At 43.9% G+C, this 12,850-nt stretch overlaps 1 protein-coding gene across 6 annotated transcripts; it reads left to right on the forward strand.

Annotated features, from left to right (window-relative positions):
- Positions 1 to 782: 782 nt before the first annotated feature.
- LOC108096858 (box A-binding factor) lies at positions 783 to 11,404 on the forward strand. Of its 6 annotated transcripts, none has more exons than XM_017198795.2 (8): positions 791 to 2,353; positions 6,276 to 6,774; positions 6,845 to 7,055; positions 7,566 to 7,738; positions 8,648 to 8,812; positions 9,110 to 9,263; positions 9,367 to 9,797; positions 10,171 to 11,404. In XM_017198795.2, the coding sequence occupies exons 1-8, from the start codon at positions 882 to 884 to the stop codon at positions 10,792 to 10,794; spliced, it is 3,729 nt and encodes a 1,242-aa protein (XP_017054284.1). In that variant the 5' UTR covers positions 791 to 881; the 3' UTR covers positions 10,795 to 11,404. The 6 variants fall into 6 exon arrangements, with proteins under 6 accessions (XP_017054309.1, XP_017054292.1, XP_017054299.1 ...); XM_017198786.2 differs by lacking the exon at positions 7,566 to 7,738 and adding an exon at positions 8,112 to 8,335; XM_017198828.2 differs by lacking the exons at positions 791 to 2,353; positions 7,566 to 7,738 and adding exons at positions 5,116 to 6,029; positions 8,112 to 8,335.
- Positions 11,405 to 12,850: the final 1,446 nt, after the last annotated feature.

Raw genomic sequence — 12,850 nt, forward strand, 5'->3', positions numbered from 1 at the left:
CCACCCCTCCTCCCACTTTCTACGCCTGTTGTTGTTGCTGCCGCTGTTGTGAGAGGCGTAGCTAAAAGCAGGGAACTCGCACTTAGGGACATTGGTATGAGCGAGAGGCAGCGATCAACACCAGGGGAAAGGCAATGAGTGCGATAAGGTAGGCAGCAGAAGCAGGCGAGGCGCAAAACAAAGCCATCGACGCAGCCAGCGAAGGAAGAGAGAGGAGCCTCAGGCCAAAGAGAGGGCTCCCCAAAAGAGAGTGGGAGAGTTGGAGCTCGAAGCTCGTCAGGCATTTGAAGCTGTACATTGATAGAAAATGTTGATGTATGTTCCTAGATTTATTTAATATTACAATCAAGTGTATTACCTTGATTTGTTGTTGTTTTTGAAAAACAAACTATAAATTATTGAAAATAAGATAAATGCGTTAAAAAACAAATTATATACATATTCATTTTGTTCAAAAATATTGATCTTTATTAAAGATTTCTTGTAAAGAAACCATAAGCTTAAAATCAAAATGCTTTGGTTGATCCTTGCAAGATAGTTTTGAAAATGAATCCGATTTTATTTCTGATATTATTTACCACAGTGACTATGATTGCGAGTGGCGCTCGTATAACGGCATGTAGAGCAAAGCGCAGAGCAAACAGAACTGTAATCAATGGGGCGAAGAGGGAGAGAGGATGGATGCTCGCTGAGATTTGTTCTTGATTTGATTTTCTAAAAAACAATTTTAACGAGCTTATTTTGTTTTGCTGTTCCGTATTTCGAATTTCGAAGCGCAGTCGACTCAAATCGAATCAGTTTGTGAGAAAAACGCGCCGGACACGGACACGTACGTGGATTGCGGCGGAGAATCCGTATAATCGAGTGGAGCGCCGGGAAACATGACCAAAACAACGAAGCCCAAGGAGAAGGCGGCGGGAACGCTGGCGGGGACGGGCTTGGGGTCGGGATCGGGGGCCAAGGCGGGTGGCGGCAGTCTGCTGACAAATGCGGCGGACAGCAAGATCCGTACGGCGAAGTCCAACAACAACAAACGGCAGTCAGGACGATCTGCAGCAGCAACAGCAACAACAATCGCAGCAGCAGCAACAGGATCAAATGCAGCTGTGAAAGAGACGGCAATAGCAAACGAAACGGAGCCCGGAGTAAAGGCAGCGACGCCGACATCGACGGCGGCAGAGGCAGCGACGCCCGCCGCAGCGAATTTATCGACACTTGAGTCCGCGCGCTCGCAGGCTCACACTTCAGTTGTCAGCGAAACAGCAAGCCAAGCGGTAACCACAGCAAACGCGTCGGCAACAACAGCAGCAGCAGCAGCAGCAACACCAACAGCAACAGCAACACCGAGCGACACGGCAGCAACAATTGTAGCCGCGACCGATGATGATCATCGCAGTGCGATAAATAATAACAATCAGCCGCAGAACGACGCGAGTGAAAGTGTTGATAATAAAATCAAAGTGATAAACTATGCGCATCAGTCGGAGGATCAGCAGCAACAGCAACAACAACAGCAGCAACAACAGCATCAACATCAGCATATCTACGAGCAGCAACATTCGTTTCTCAACCAGCAACTAATAAGCCATCAGCAACAGGAGCAACACCAGCAGCAACAGCAGCAGCAACATCAAGTGCAGCAGCAACACCAGCAGGCGGTGCAGGAGCAACACCAGGCCAGTTGGTTGGCCTATGATTTAAGCACGGCGGCGGTATCAGCAGCAGCGGGAGCGGCCGCATCGCACCACCTCTTTGGCCACTACTCCTATCCGGCCGCCCAGCTCTACGAGCACTACGCCGCCAGCACGGATCCCATAATGCGGAACAACTTTACGGTGTACGGCGTTTACGGAGCCGGGGGCGGTGTGGGCGTGGGCATGGCCAGCCACGAGCACCTGGCGGCGGCGGCAGCGGCAGCAGCAGCGGCCCAGGGTCAAACGCCCAACATCGATGAGGTGATCCAGGATACGCTGAAGGATGAGTGCTACGAGGACGGGCACAGCAGCAACTATCATGTGCTGACTTCGGTGGCGGACTTGCACTCCCTCAAGGAGGCCAGTCCAGTTCCGGGGATTTATCACCTGACCAACGAACAAATCCACCAACAGCAGCAGCTCCACCACCAGCAGCAGCAACTCTACCACCAGCAACAGCAGCAGCAGCAGCAGCAACACCAGCAGCAGCATCACCACCACAACAACTCGACCAGTTCGGCTGGCGGGGATTCGCCGACGTCCTCGCACAACCTGCAGAGCTTCACCCAGCTGACCATTCCCGCCCAGCGCGACAGCCTCTCGCCGGAGAACGTCGGCTACTTTGGGGCCAGCCAGCTCAGTCCCAGCTTGCAGAACAGGTGAGTGAGTGAGTGGGTCTACCGCCGAGCAATGAGCTCACTATCACGAAGCGGGCGGGCGCACGTGCCTTTCGCCCGCTTGGCGACACCGTTAAAAGTCATGATCGGAGCACCGATCAGCGATCAGCGAACAGCGATCACCTAACAGAGAACAGAGAACAGAGCACCGCGCCGGCTGATTCATATTTCTCCCGCCTTGGCGCGATTTTCCGGGCGGAATGACGAACCCCACACGGCACACAAACCATAATTGTGGCTCATTGTTTCAAAGCTCAGTCAGTCGTTGGTCTCCTTTTACTCCTCTCGCACTCAAAAGCCAAACTCATATCCAAACACACAGAAAACCAAACACATTCGGTTATGGTTATGGCACTGTGGCATTCTCAGGTGGTTTGCTCAATGTGTGGAATGCAAAAATCTGTTCCACTTGCATTTGGCCAGCTAGTTAGTTGGGCTCGAGGAATGTGTTTCCAGCGGGCAAACAAAAACATAAACAAAACACAGTTGTGCTTTCGATTGCAAATGTCTCATGGGAAGAGCATTCCAGTCAAGAATGAAAATTTTAAAATTATGTGTAAAATATATAAAGGGTTGTACTCTACGTTTTCCGTTCGAAGTTTATTTATAAAAAAAAAACTCAGATTGAATCTTCGTTTCCGTATCTTTTTTTGCTTTTTCATCTCGCAATCTTTCCAATCTTTTTTTGATGTTTTGCGATATCTTCTTCGAAGAGATGAATTCGTTCGGCTTCGATTAGTAAAACTAACCTTGTCCAAGATCAAAATAAACAATAAGTGAGAATAAATACAAGTTTTGCACTTGGCCTTTTTAGCGTCGGCTGAGTCTTTCGCCGAGAAATCTCCTCCCAGCTCGAGAATCAGCAGAAAAATACACAAATTGCCGGTCAAATTTCGTAAACAAGAATATGCAATGTCTTTATTATTGACGCATGGCTTTTCTGACTCATGAGTTTTCCCGTTGGGGATCTTAGTCCAAGCTGAACAAATTTACAAATTTACCCCGCAGATGCAGGAGTTTTGAATGGTTGACTAAGTTTCCAACTAGGCTTTCGACCAGCATGAGATGGTTAAAACCGCACGTGTCCAGGTTGTTGCCACTTTTGGCTACAGACCAGCACGTGCCACAAACAGTGGCAAGTTAACTACAAAATAAAAATAGAAAAAATAGAAAAAGGGGGCGTGACCCGCATTTGATCGAGCAGTCGAAACTCGGCGACTTTTCAGAGCCCAAAAGCAAACGCAAATTGCAATTGTAGCGCATTTTTCTAGCTTGTTTTGGGTATTCGGTTGCAAGTTCTATTGCTTGGTGTGAGGACACCTTTCGAGTGTGCGACTCTTTGAGGGTTTGGGGTAACCCAAGCCCATCCCGTGACATGGAAACCCCCGAGCGAAACTCAAACTCGGGCATGAAGAAGCAGCTTCAAATGCCTCGAAGACTCAACTTTTTCAGGGTATCCGCTGCTGATTCAGCAACCAGCGAGTTGAAGTTGCACCTTGAGTGGTTGAGGTACGATGGGTGCATTGGGGTAATTCTAACGATCGGTGGGAGGCAGCGGACCCAACGCACCCGCACATTGTCGATCTCATTTTACCTTACTCCGTTCGCTGGTTTACTATATTCGTTTTCCCTACATTTGCACAGCACTCGGTTTCGGTTCTATTTGTTGTTTGCTTCATATGTTGTGTTATTTAAATTGAAAACGTGTTTTGCATATGTATATAAATACAGGCATGAATGCACATCTAGTTGAAATACATCAAGTGAAAAATGTTGAATTCGAAAAGGGAAACAAAAAATAATATATATTTGAATAGGTAAATTAAGTAAGAGCTTTAAAATAGGGAGACCCCTTTCAGGAAAAACACTTTTTAGTGTTAGTACAAATTTTTAAAGGAAGATAAAATATATTTTTATTTATGTAAATATATTTTCACTTAAACAAATAGTTTTTCCCATTATTCCCATCCACTTCTCCAACTTTTTTTTGACGGTTTCGCATAGTCGGAAATATGCAGTTGTATATCTGGTAACAGAACAGCGCTGCAGCTCGATGATCTCAAGCTGCTGGCAGCTCGGCGTTTTGTATGTGACTTTTTGGACGGTTTCGCTTCTGTGGCAGCAAGAAACCAGAAGAAGATATCACGCTGCTGGCCAGCTCACATGCCATTTTCGCCATACATACGTATGTGAAAAACAAGAAGCCAACGCAGAATACTCACCTGCAACAAACAACGACAGCAATAACAACAGAAATGAACTGCGGCGGTGATAAATTCGTATCGTTGTCGTGCATTTTTTGTTGTCACTCAGACTTCCTATATAGTGCAGCTCTATATATGTATATATACCATATTAGCTATAGCTGGGGCATCTCGGGCGGGAAATACGGTCGCTGTTATCGGAGAGCGTGCGCATCTAGCCGAAAGACTTGGTCATATAAATTCTGGCAAAACAAAGAGCAAATTATTTGCAAGCCGTTTGTTTGATAATTGAATATGTGCATTCAGATATGATATTTCTTTTTTTTCGGTTGTTCGGTTTACTCTGCCTCTTTATCGCATTGTGTGTGTGTAATGACTGGGATTTCTTTTGGGCCAACAGTCACTGCAACAATAGCAATTGCTGCAGCAGCAGCAGCAGCAGCGGCGGCGACAACAGCAACTTCAACTGCAACTGCAACTGCATTGGCATAAAACTAAACCCGACTCAAGTCATTATGCAAACGCGCGTGCCCCGATTCGGTTGTGCTTTCTTCTCCATCTCCGTCTCGGTCTCGATCTCCATCTACATCTCCGTCTCCAGCTTCCTCCAGAGAACCAAGCCCGAAACAAAACTGAAAACTAAAAACATAAAACTAAAATCCGAAAGCTGAAATGAAAATAAATCAAAAACGAAAATGAAATCGCTAAAGCTGAGCTGAGCACTTCCGCGTGTTTCCTGTGTTGCTGTTCGAACATAAATAGAATATTGTATAGAATTTTGCAAAAAAGGGTTGTACTAGACGAGAATTAATTGATTTAGTTCGATTTTTTCAATGTGCTATCTTGCTGGTTGTGAAGTTTTAAAGTGTGCACCTGTAAAAGCGGAAGCTCAAAAACTTTTATCCTTTTTTTTTATAATCTCTTCATGATCGATGGCCCAAACAAACTTTTGCCAACGCAGCAATTATCTCCTCCCGTTTTTGTTTAAAAAAAAGTCTTTCCGATTTGAAGAATAATATTTGCACAGGCTTCTGTTAACTGAGGCTAACAAATAAAAGATTACGTATAAGTTCGGGGTAAACAAAACTGCCAAACACTTTTATTCGTTAATTAAAAGTTTTATGGCCACACCCACACAGCCACAACTGCAAACATGCCAAAAACTGGACGCTGGTGGTCCGCCAACAGCAAAAACAACTCATTCTTGTAAAGTAAACAATAGCCAGGAGATTTTAATAGCGTCTCGTTTTCCTAACAGTGACAGTGCGACCTTAACAGCGGACTTAACAGCAGCAGCGGCTAAAAACGCCACCAAAACGCGCACAAATGTGTGCCTAGCGTTTTTAAACGCCTGAACATTTTTCGTTTATTTCGGCCACTAAATAAAAAGAATATACTGTTAAAATGTTCTTCTCAAATTACAATAATATGTATTTGAAGAACTATTGCTATAGGTAAAGATATTAAGGGGAAATATAAATATTAAAAAAAGGGGAAAATCGTACGAAACAACTTTATTGTTTACGATTTCACAAAATAAAAACAAACCTAAAGCATGTTGAAAAGGGATACTGGATAAACAATTTTTAAGTTTGCTTTCGAAGTGTAATTTTTAAAACAAAAACTTAAAATATTTTTAACTAAAGATAACATTATATTTCTATGGCCTGATGCTAAATTGTTCTTTTTCTCCATTGCAGCTCTGTTTATGCTGGGTCCTTGCTCACCCAGGCGGCCAATGGCATTCAGTACGGGATGCAGTCGCCCAACCAGACGCACGCCCACCTCCAGCAGCAGCACCACCAGCAGCAGCAGCATCAACAGCAGCAGCAGCAACACCAGCAGCACCAGTTGCAGCAGCAGCAGCAGCAACACCACCACCAGCACCACCACAACTCCGGCAGCAGCAGTCCGGGGCCAGTGGGTCTGCACCATTCGAGTTCCGCGGCAGCGACGGTGGCAGCGGTTGCGGCGGCAACGGCGGCGGTCAACGGGCACAACAGCTCCTTGGAGGACGGCTACGGATCGCCGAGGAGCAGCCACAGTGGTGGTGGGGGCAGTGTGGGGGGAGGGGGCGGTGGCACTCTGCCGGCCTTCCAGAGGATCGCATCCGCGAGCAGCGGTTATGCCAGTGGCGTGCCCAATGGTTCGGTCAGTGGCGCCGAACGCTACGCTCCAATGGCCAATTATCGCAGTCAGGTGAGGGTTTCTCCTTTGCCTTTTTAGAACCCTTTCTTAACCTTTTTTTTACCCTTTTCTATTCCTGCAGAACGACGTGTGGTACGACCAAATAAGCTACGCCTCCGCCGCTTCTGGCCAAGGGCAATTGGGAGTGGGAGTTGGAGCCGGAGTGGTCACCAATGTGATACGGAATGGAAGGGCCATCTCGGCGGCAAATGCAGCAGCCGCAGCAGCAGTGGAAGGAACCACGGGTCGCATGGATCCCGCTTTCCTCTCCGCCTCGGCATCGTTGTCAGCAAGTGAGTTTCCATTTCAGAAATAAGCATTTACAAAGAGAATTAGTCTAGTCCATGCGCTCACCAAAAGAACACACACTCAAGCCAAGATCCTTTCCGTTTGTTTGCCCTGCTTTTCTGGGGCAGAAATGGAGAGGGTTTTAGGTAGAACTTCGCACTCACACAAGGCGAGAAGGAAACCAAGTTATTTGCATAACCTGAGTAAACCGAAAAAACTGGGCCATCGGAAATGGTGGCCAACTGCAAGCAGCTGTTGTCATTTGCTCATTTACTATATATATTTGCTCTTAGTTTTAAGCTACGTCTCTATAATAAATTCAATTAATTTTATTTCAACTCTTGAGATAAAATCAAAGAAACAAAAACACCACAAAAGCAAAACCCATAGAGATACAAATCTAAATATTAAACACACACAAAAACAAAACGCAAAACAGCAAACATTCCAAATCAAACAAACACCTAGCAAAAACCTTATGACTTATTCCGATATTTCTATGTCAATCTTTGAAGCATTATTCGATGCCGATTATTTCACTGAGGGGCGAGAATGTGTCAATTGTGGTGCGATTTCAACCCCATTATGGCGACGCGATAACACGGGACACTATTTGTGCAATGCCTGCGGCTTGTACATGAAAATGAACGGCATGAATCGACCCCTAATTAAACAGCCTAGAAGATTGGTAAATGTCTAAAATCATCAAATCAAAAAAAAAAAAAACCCAAAAAATTCCAACTACCAGCAATTATTACTAACCAATCAAAACGAACGAACGCTTTTGTGTGGAACAAAATTTCTGTGTGCGAACTCAGTGTTTAGAGTGGGTAGAGAAACTTATAGAAATCCGCATCCGCCAGCCTCAGCACCACCACCACCACCACCCCCTTATCCGCTCCCAAGAGAGTGAAAAAATTAATTGAATTTATTATTTATTACCAAATGCAAATTAGTTTAATATGCGAACAAAACAAAAAACAACAGCGAATTGAAAAATCGAAAAACCAATCTGCTTCTTGTGTATTACAACCAACAACATTCTGATTGCTCAATTCCAGTGGCCGCTGAATCAGGCGGGGATTTCTATAAGGCCAACTCATTTAATGTGGGCGGCGGTGGCCGTAGTAAGGCCAACACGAGTGCTGCCGCCGGCGCGCAGGCCTACGGCTCCTGTCCAGGCGCAAGTGCAACCTCGGCCACTTCGGCGGTGGCGTCCGGAACGCCGGCGACTGCAGCGACGACGCTCGACGAGCACGTTAGTCGCGCCAATTCGAGACGCTTGGTAGGTCGCCCATTAATTACCGATACCGAAACCAAAAAAAAGCAAAACCTAAAAAAAAACCAAACCAAAACCCAACCAATCAACCGAAACCAAGCCCACTAACCGAGGAATGAGAGTAGACCAAGTAGAGCCACTAACCTAGCCAAGAATCGCTGCTAACCACTCTAGACTAACCCGTGAACCCCATTAGTTATTTAAACCCTGACTTCCCCGGCCAAAAAGTGTTGCCATAGAAAACGTTGTTCCACACGAAAAGCTTCCGCTGTTCTCCAGTTCTCAGTGTCTAATCCGTTGACTTCTTGCCACATCTAGAATGCCACAAAGCGCGCCGGATTGTGCTGCTCCAACTGCCAAACCACCCACACTTCTCTGTGGCGCCGCAATCCCGCCGGAGAGCCCGTTTGCAACGCCTGCGGATTGTACTTCAAGCTCCACAATGTCTCCCGACCGCTGACCATGAAAAAGGATACCATACAAGTGAGTAATCATCGATTAAAAATAATAATTAAGGTGTAGATTTCGTGCGTTTAAAATTATTTAAAAATATATGAAGTTAAAAAAAAGTTTTATCCAATATTATTACCTTGTAGTTTTTGTTTACTTACTTTTTTTATATTTTTGCTAAACTGTAGGTACTTAAGTGTTTTTATATTAGAATGCTTATCCAGTTCTTAATTTCTACATATTGTAATTTGACTTTATTCGATTGCACATAAAACATGTAAAGTAAAATGTAGCAAAATAGTAAAATGTCTGCAATTTCAACCCTTTCAGAAACGCAAACGCAAGCCGAAGGGCACGAAGAGCGAAAAGGGGAGAAAGTTGAAGAACGCCTTGAATGCCACAATGGAGAACGGTTCCCTGGCGACGGTGTCCCACATTGGTGGTGGCATTCGCACAGATGGCAGCCAAATGGGTGCCGATGAAGGTAAGTTGTAGTAACACATTCTTAACTCCATTTGCATGCCTAATTCGTGTCGTTTGCTTTCTTCTCGTTGTTCCACCACCACTTCCTTCGCTCACCTGGTCAGATATGAAACCACAGCTCGACCTGAAACCATACAACTCATACTCATCGCAGTCGCAGCAGCAACATCTGCAGTACCAGCAGCAGCAGCAGCAACAGCAACAACAACAACAGCAGCAACAGTTGCTAATGGCTGATCAGCACTCATCGGCGGCCAGTTCGCCACATAGCACGGGTTCCTCCTCATTGTCGCCATCAGCCACATCACATTCGCATTCCCATTCCCATTCGCTTTCGCATCAGCAGCAGCAACTTTGCTCCGGACTCGACATGTCCACCCTCAACTTGCATCAGCAACATCAGCAGCAGCAGCAGCAATCGATCAGCATGCAACATTCGCCTAGCACGCCCATTTACAACACCCCATCGCCCACTCATCAGCTCCACAACAACAACAACAACAATAGCACGCTCTTCAACAACAACAACACGCTGGTAAATTAATGTTCTACATCTAAGGGGGATTTAAATGCTGGATAAATAAGATAATACTTTAAATCAATTGATATTTAACAAATGTTCAAATCAATTTTTGAGTGGGATTGATAAACATTAACTCGAATTAAACTCATTTACTCTGATTTATACATTTCATTAACAAAACTTTGTATAATGAATTTCAAATCTTTGGTTTGTTATTTTTAAAGCTTGTTATTTTACTAATCCATAAAAATATCTTACATTGGAAATACCTCAAAGTGAAGAATTATAAAATCATGCAATTAAGAGGCAATATGTTGCAGTTTTTTATTTAGATTTATTTAGTGTAAAAATGAATGTACATTTCTAATTCGATTACCATTTACAGAAATATCTGCAGGCGCAGCAAATGAGCAGCAGCGGCTCCAGCAGCGACCATCAGTTGCTGGCGCACCTGATACCGAACTCGATTACGGCAGCTGCGGCGGCAGCAGCGGCAGCGATCAAGACGGAGGCCCTGTCCCTCACCTCGCACGCCAACTGCTCCACACCGTCATCGGGAGCGGGGGTCACCTCAACACCGACCACGGCATCGAGCACATTATCCTCGCTGAGCAACAGCAACCTTATTAGCCTGCAGAACCCGTACCATCAGCTGGGATTGGAGCAGGCACTGTGCAAACCAACTCGGCCATCGCCACCGTACTATTTGACTCCGGAGGAGGATGACCAGCCGGCGGCCATCAAGCTGGAGCAGATGGACCAGCCGCAGCAGCAACAGCAGCAGCAACAGCAGCAGCAACATGATGAACTAATGCTCAGCCGATCCTCCTCGTTGGACGAGCACTACGAACTGGCCGCCTTCCAGCGACAACAGCAACAACAGCAGCAGCAGCAACATCTGCAACAGCAACAGGCAGCTGCTCTTTTGGGGCAACACGAGCAGCATGTGACCAACTACGCCATGCACAAGTTCGGAGTGGAGCGGGAAACGGTGGTGAAGATGGAGTAGCTGGCAGACGCCAAGTAGCTACTGCCTGGGACCATGACCAAAGATTCTGTTGTTACATTAATCTCATAGCTCCAAAGAATTTATAGCCCTTAGTCGCCCGTATACCAAGAGCCGTTCTACAAGAACTCTCGAATAACGAAATCAAAACGATCGCATCATTAGTTGTACATACAAGACATACGGTTTAAGCCAGTCAATTGACATTTCCATTTTCGGCGAATTTGAATCGTCAACTACTCGAAATTTGTTATCAAAAACTAGTTTAATTCTTAGCAAAATCGATTCAGAGCCTAGGTTAATACTAATCATTTAAATTTGTTATCAAATCGAATACCTTTTGAGATTTCTTACAATCAAATTCCACTTAGATATTAGATATTATTTGTAGATAAGCCAGCAAACAATGACAAAAACCGAAAAAAGACATCAAAATCAAAAAGAATCGAAGTAACCAATAATCTCATGCAGTTTAGCTAGTAATTTATATATTTGTTATGCAATTATCGATAAATATTTAAAGAAATTTAAGTTTTTAGTCTATAACATTTTACATCATCTTTGCAATATTAATTTTATTTCTTTTGAGCGAATAAAAGACAATTGTCATGAATTTTCCCAAAAATAAAGTTTTTTGGTAGATAATATAATAAGCCAACAGGACGTATGTGTAATATAATTCATTTTCTTTTTTAGTGTTGGTAAGTAAACGTTTTTCCTATTGTTCTACATAAACCTAAAAGTCTGCACTAGTATTTTCGAATACCATATTGGCCCAAAAAGTTATGCTACAAATTTTGGTAGCATATGTAATGTAAAGTAGTCAAGTAAAGTAGCATAGTTATCTACATAAGAACAAAAACAAATGTGTAGTGCTATTTTTCTGCTTTTTTTTTAAATTTGTTAATTAAATTTATTAAGTGTAAAAATGAAGGGAGTAAATGTAAATTTTAAAATGTTAAAATTAGCGAATTATGAATGAAATTCAGCTGAATTAAAATAAATTCGGAAAAAATCTAGCTAAATTGGTATCACTGTTGAAGATAGCGTAGCATTTTTACGCTAAAAGTAAACCATATTTTATTACAACTTGACCCCTCAGTTAAATACAAAAAAAAAACACTATTTATATAGGTACTTATTTAAGATAAATTCTAACAAAATTTTTTTATTTTTCTTTTTTTATTCTCCAAATTTTATTTTCGGTAAAAAACCGTTTTCTGAGAATTTAAATTTGTTTGGTGGGTGTGTAGAAGATTTAGATAAGGTTTAGAATTTCATGGTTATTGAGAGTTACAGAGAGTTACTACAAATGTTTAGAATTTAATTGAGCTGAAAACTTAAAATGAAAAAGAGCTCTGGCCCCAATTTGTACCCACATTCTGGAATTCAACAATTTCAGTCAGGAACAAAACAATAAAGCAAAGTGTGTTTGTATCTCATGTGGTGGGGGGATGAACGGGGAGGGAGAGTGTATATATATGTGTGTGTGTGTGTGTATTATATTATTTTGTGCGCCGCCATTTACGAAAGCGACATTTTCAGTGATAAGATAACGGCACATTGCTGGGTCCCCTCCTTTCTGTCTCTCTGTCTCTGTTCCTCCCTCTTCCATTACCCCCTCACTTTCCCCGCCTCCCTCTTGCTCTATTTATATTTTTCGCTCTATTTCTTTTTTAATAAACTTTTAGTACGTCGGTTGGTGTTGTGTGTTTTTTTATGGGAGTCACGCGTTACAAAACGACAACAGCAACAAAATCTGAAAGTCATTTCATGTGGCAAAACAGTTTTTGTTTATTGCTAGGGTTGTTTGCTCGCCGAGGGCGGGGATCCACAAAAGGGAGGGTCCAAAGGGGTGCTGGCTGGCAATGGCTGTTGGTGGGTGGTGGATGGTGGGTGGAAGTGGGAGGCAGGTGCGCCTGGCTACGTGACTGTACAAAAGTGCCGCATGTCGTTGAAACAGCTCGTGCACAACTCAAGTGATTGATACCGCTTCTGATTAGCCGCGAAATGAAGTCCATCCAAATGAAAATATTCATGTTGATAAATGCTTTTGGGC

The sequence above is a fragment of the Drosophila ficusphila genome, unplaced genomic scaffold (genome assembly GCF_018152265.1).
Source record: "Drosophila ficusphila isolate 14025-0441.05 unplaced genomic scaffold, ASM1815226v1 contig_791, whole genome shotgun sequence".
NCBI classification, from domain to species: Eukaryota; Metazoa; Arthropoda; class Insecta; order Diptera; family Drosophilidae; genus Drosophila; species Drosophila ficusphila.

Bases quoted from the DNA above. Each gene is read 5' to 3' on its own strand.
- LOC108096858 (XM_017198786.2), top strand. From the start codon at position 882: ATGACCAAAACAACGAAGCCCAAGGAGAAGGCGGCGGGAACGCTGGCG. The intron at 8,813-9,109 runs GTGAGTAATCAT...CAACCCTTTCAG, and splicing joins TGAAAAAGGATACCATACAA to AAACGCAAACGCAAGCCGAA. The intron at 9,264-9,366 runs GTAAGTTGTAGT...TCACCTGGTCAG, and splicing joins CCAAATGGGTGCCGATGAAG to ATATGAAACCACAGCTCGAC.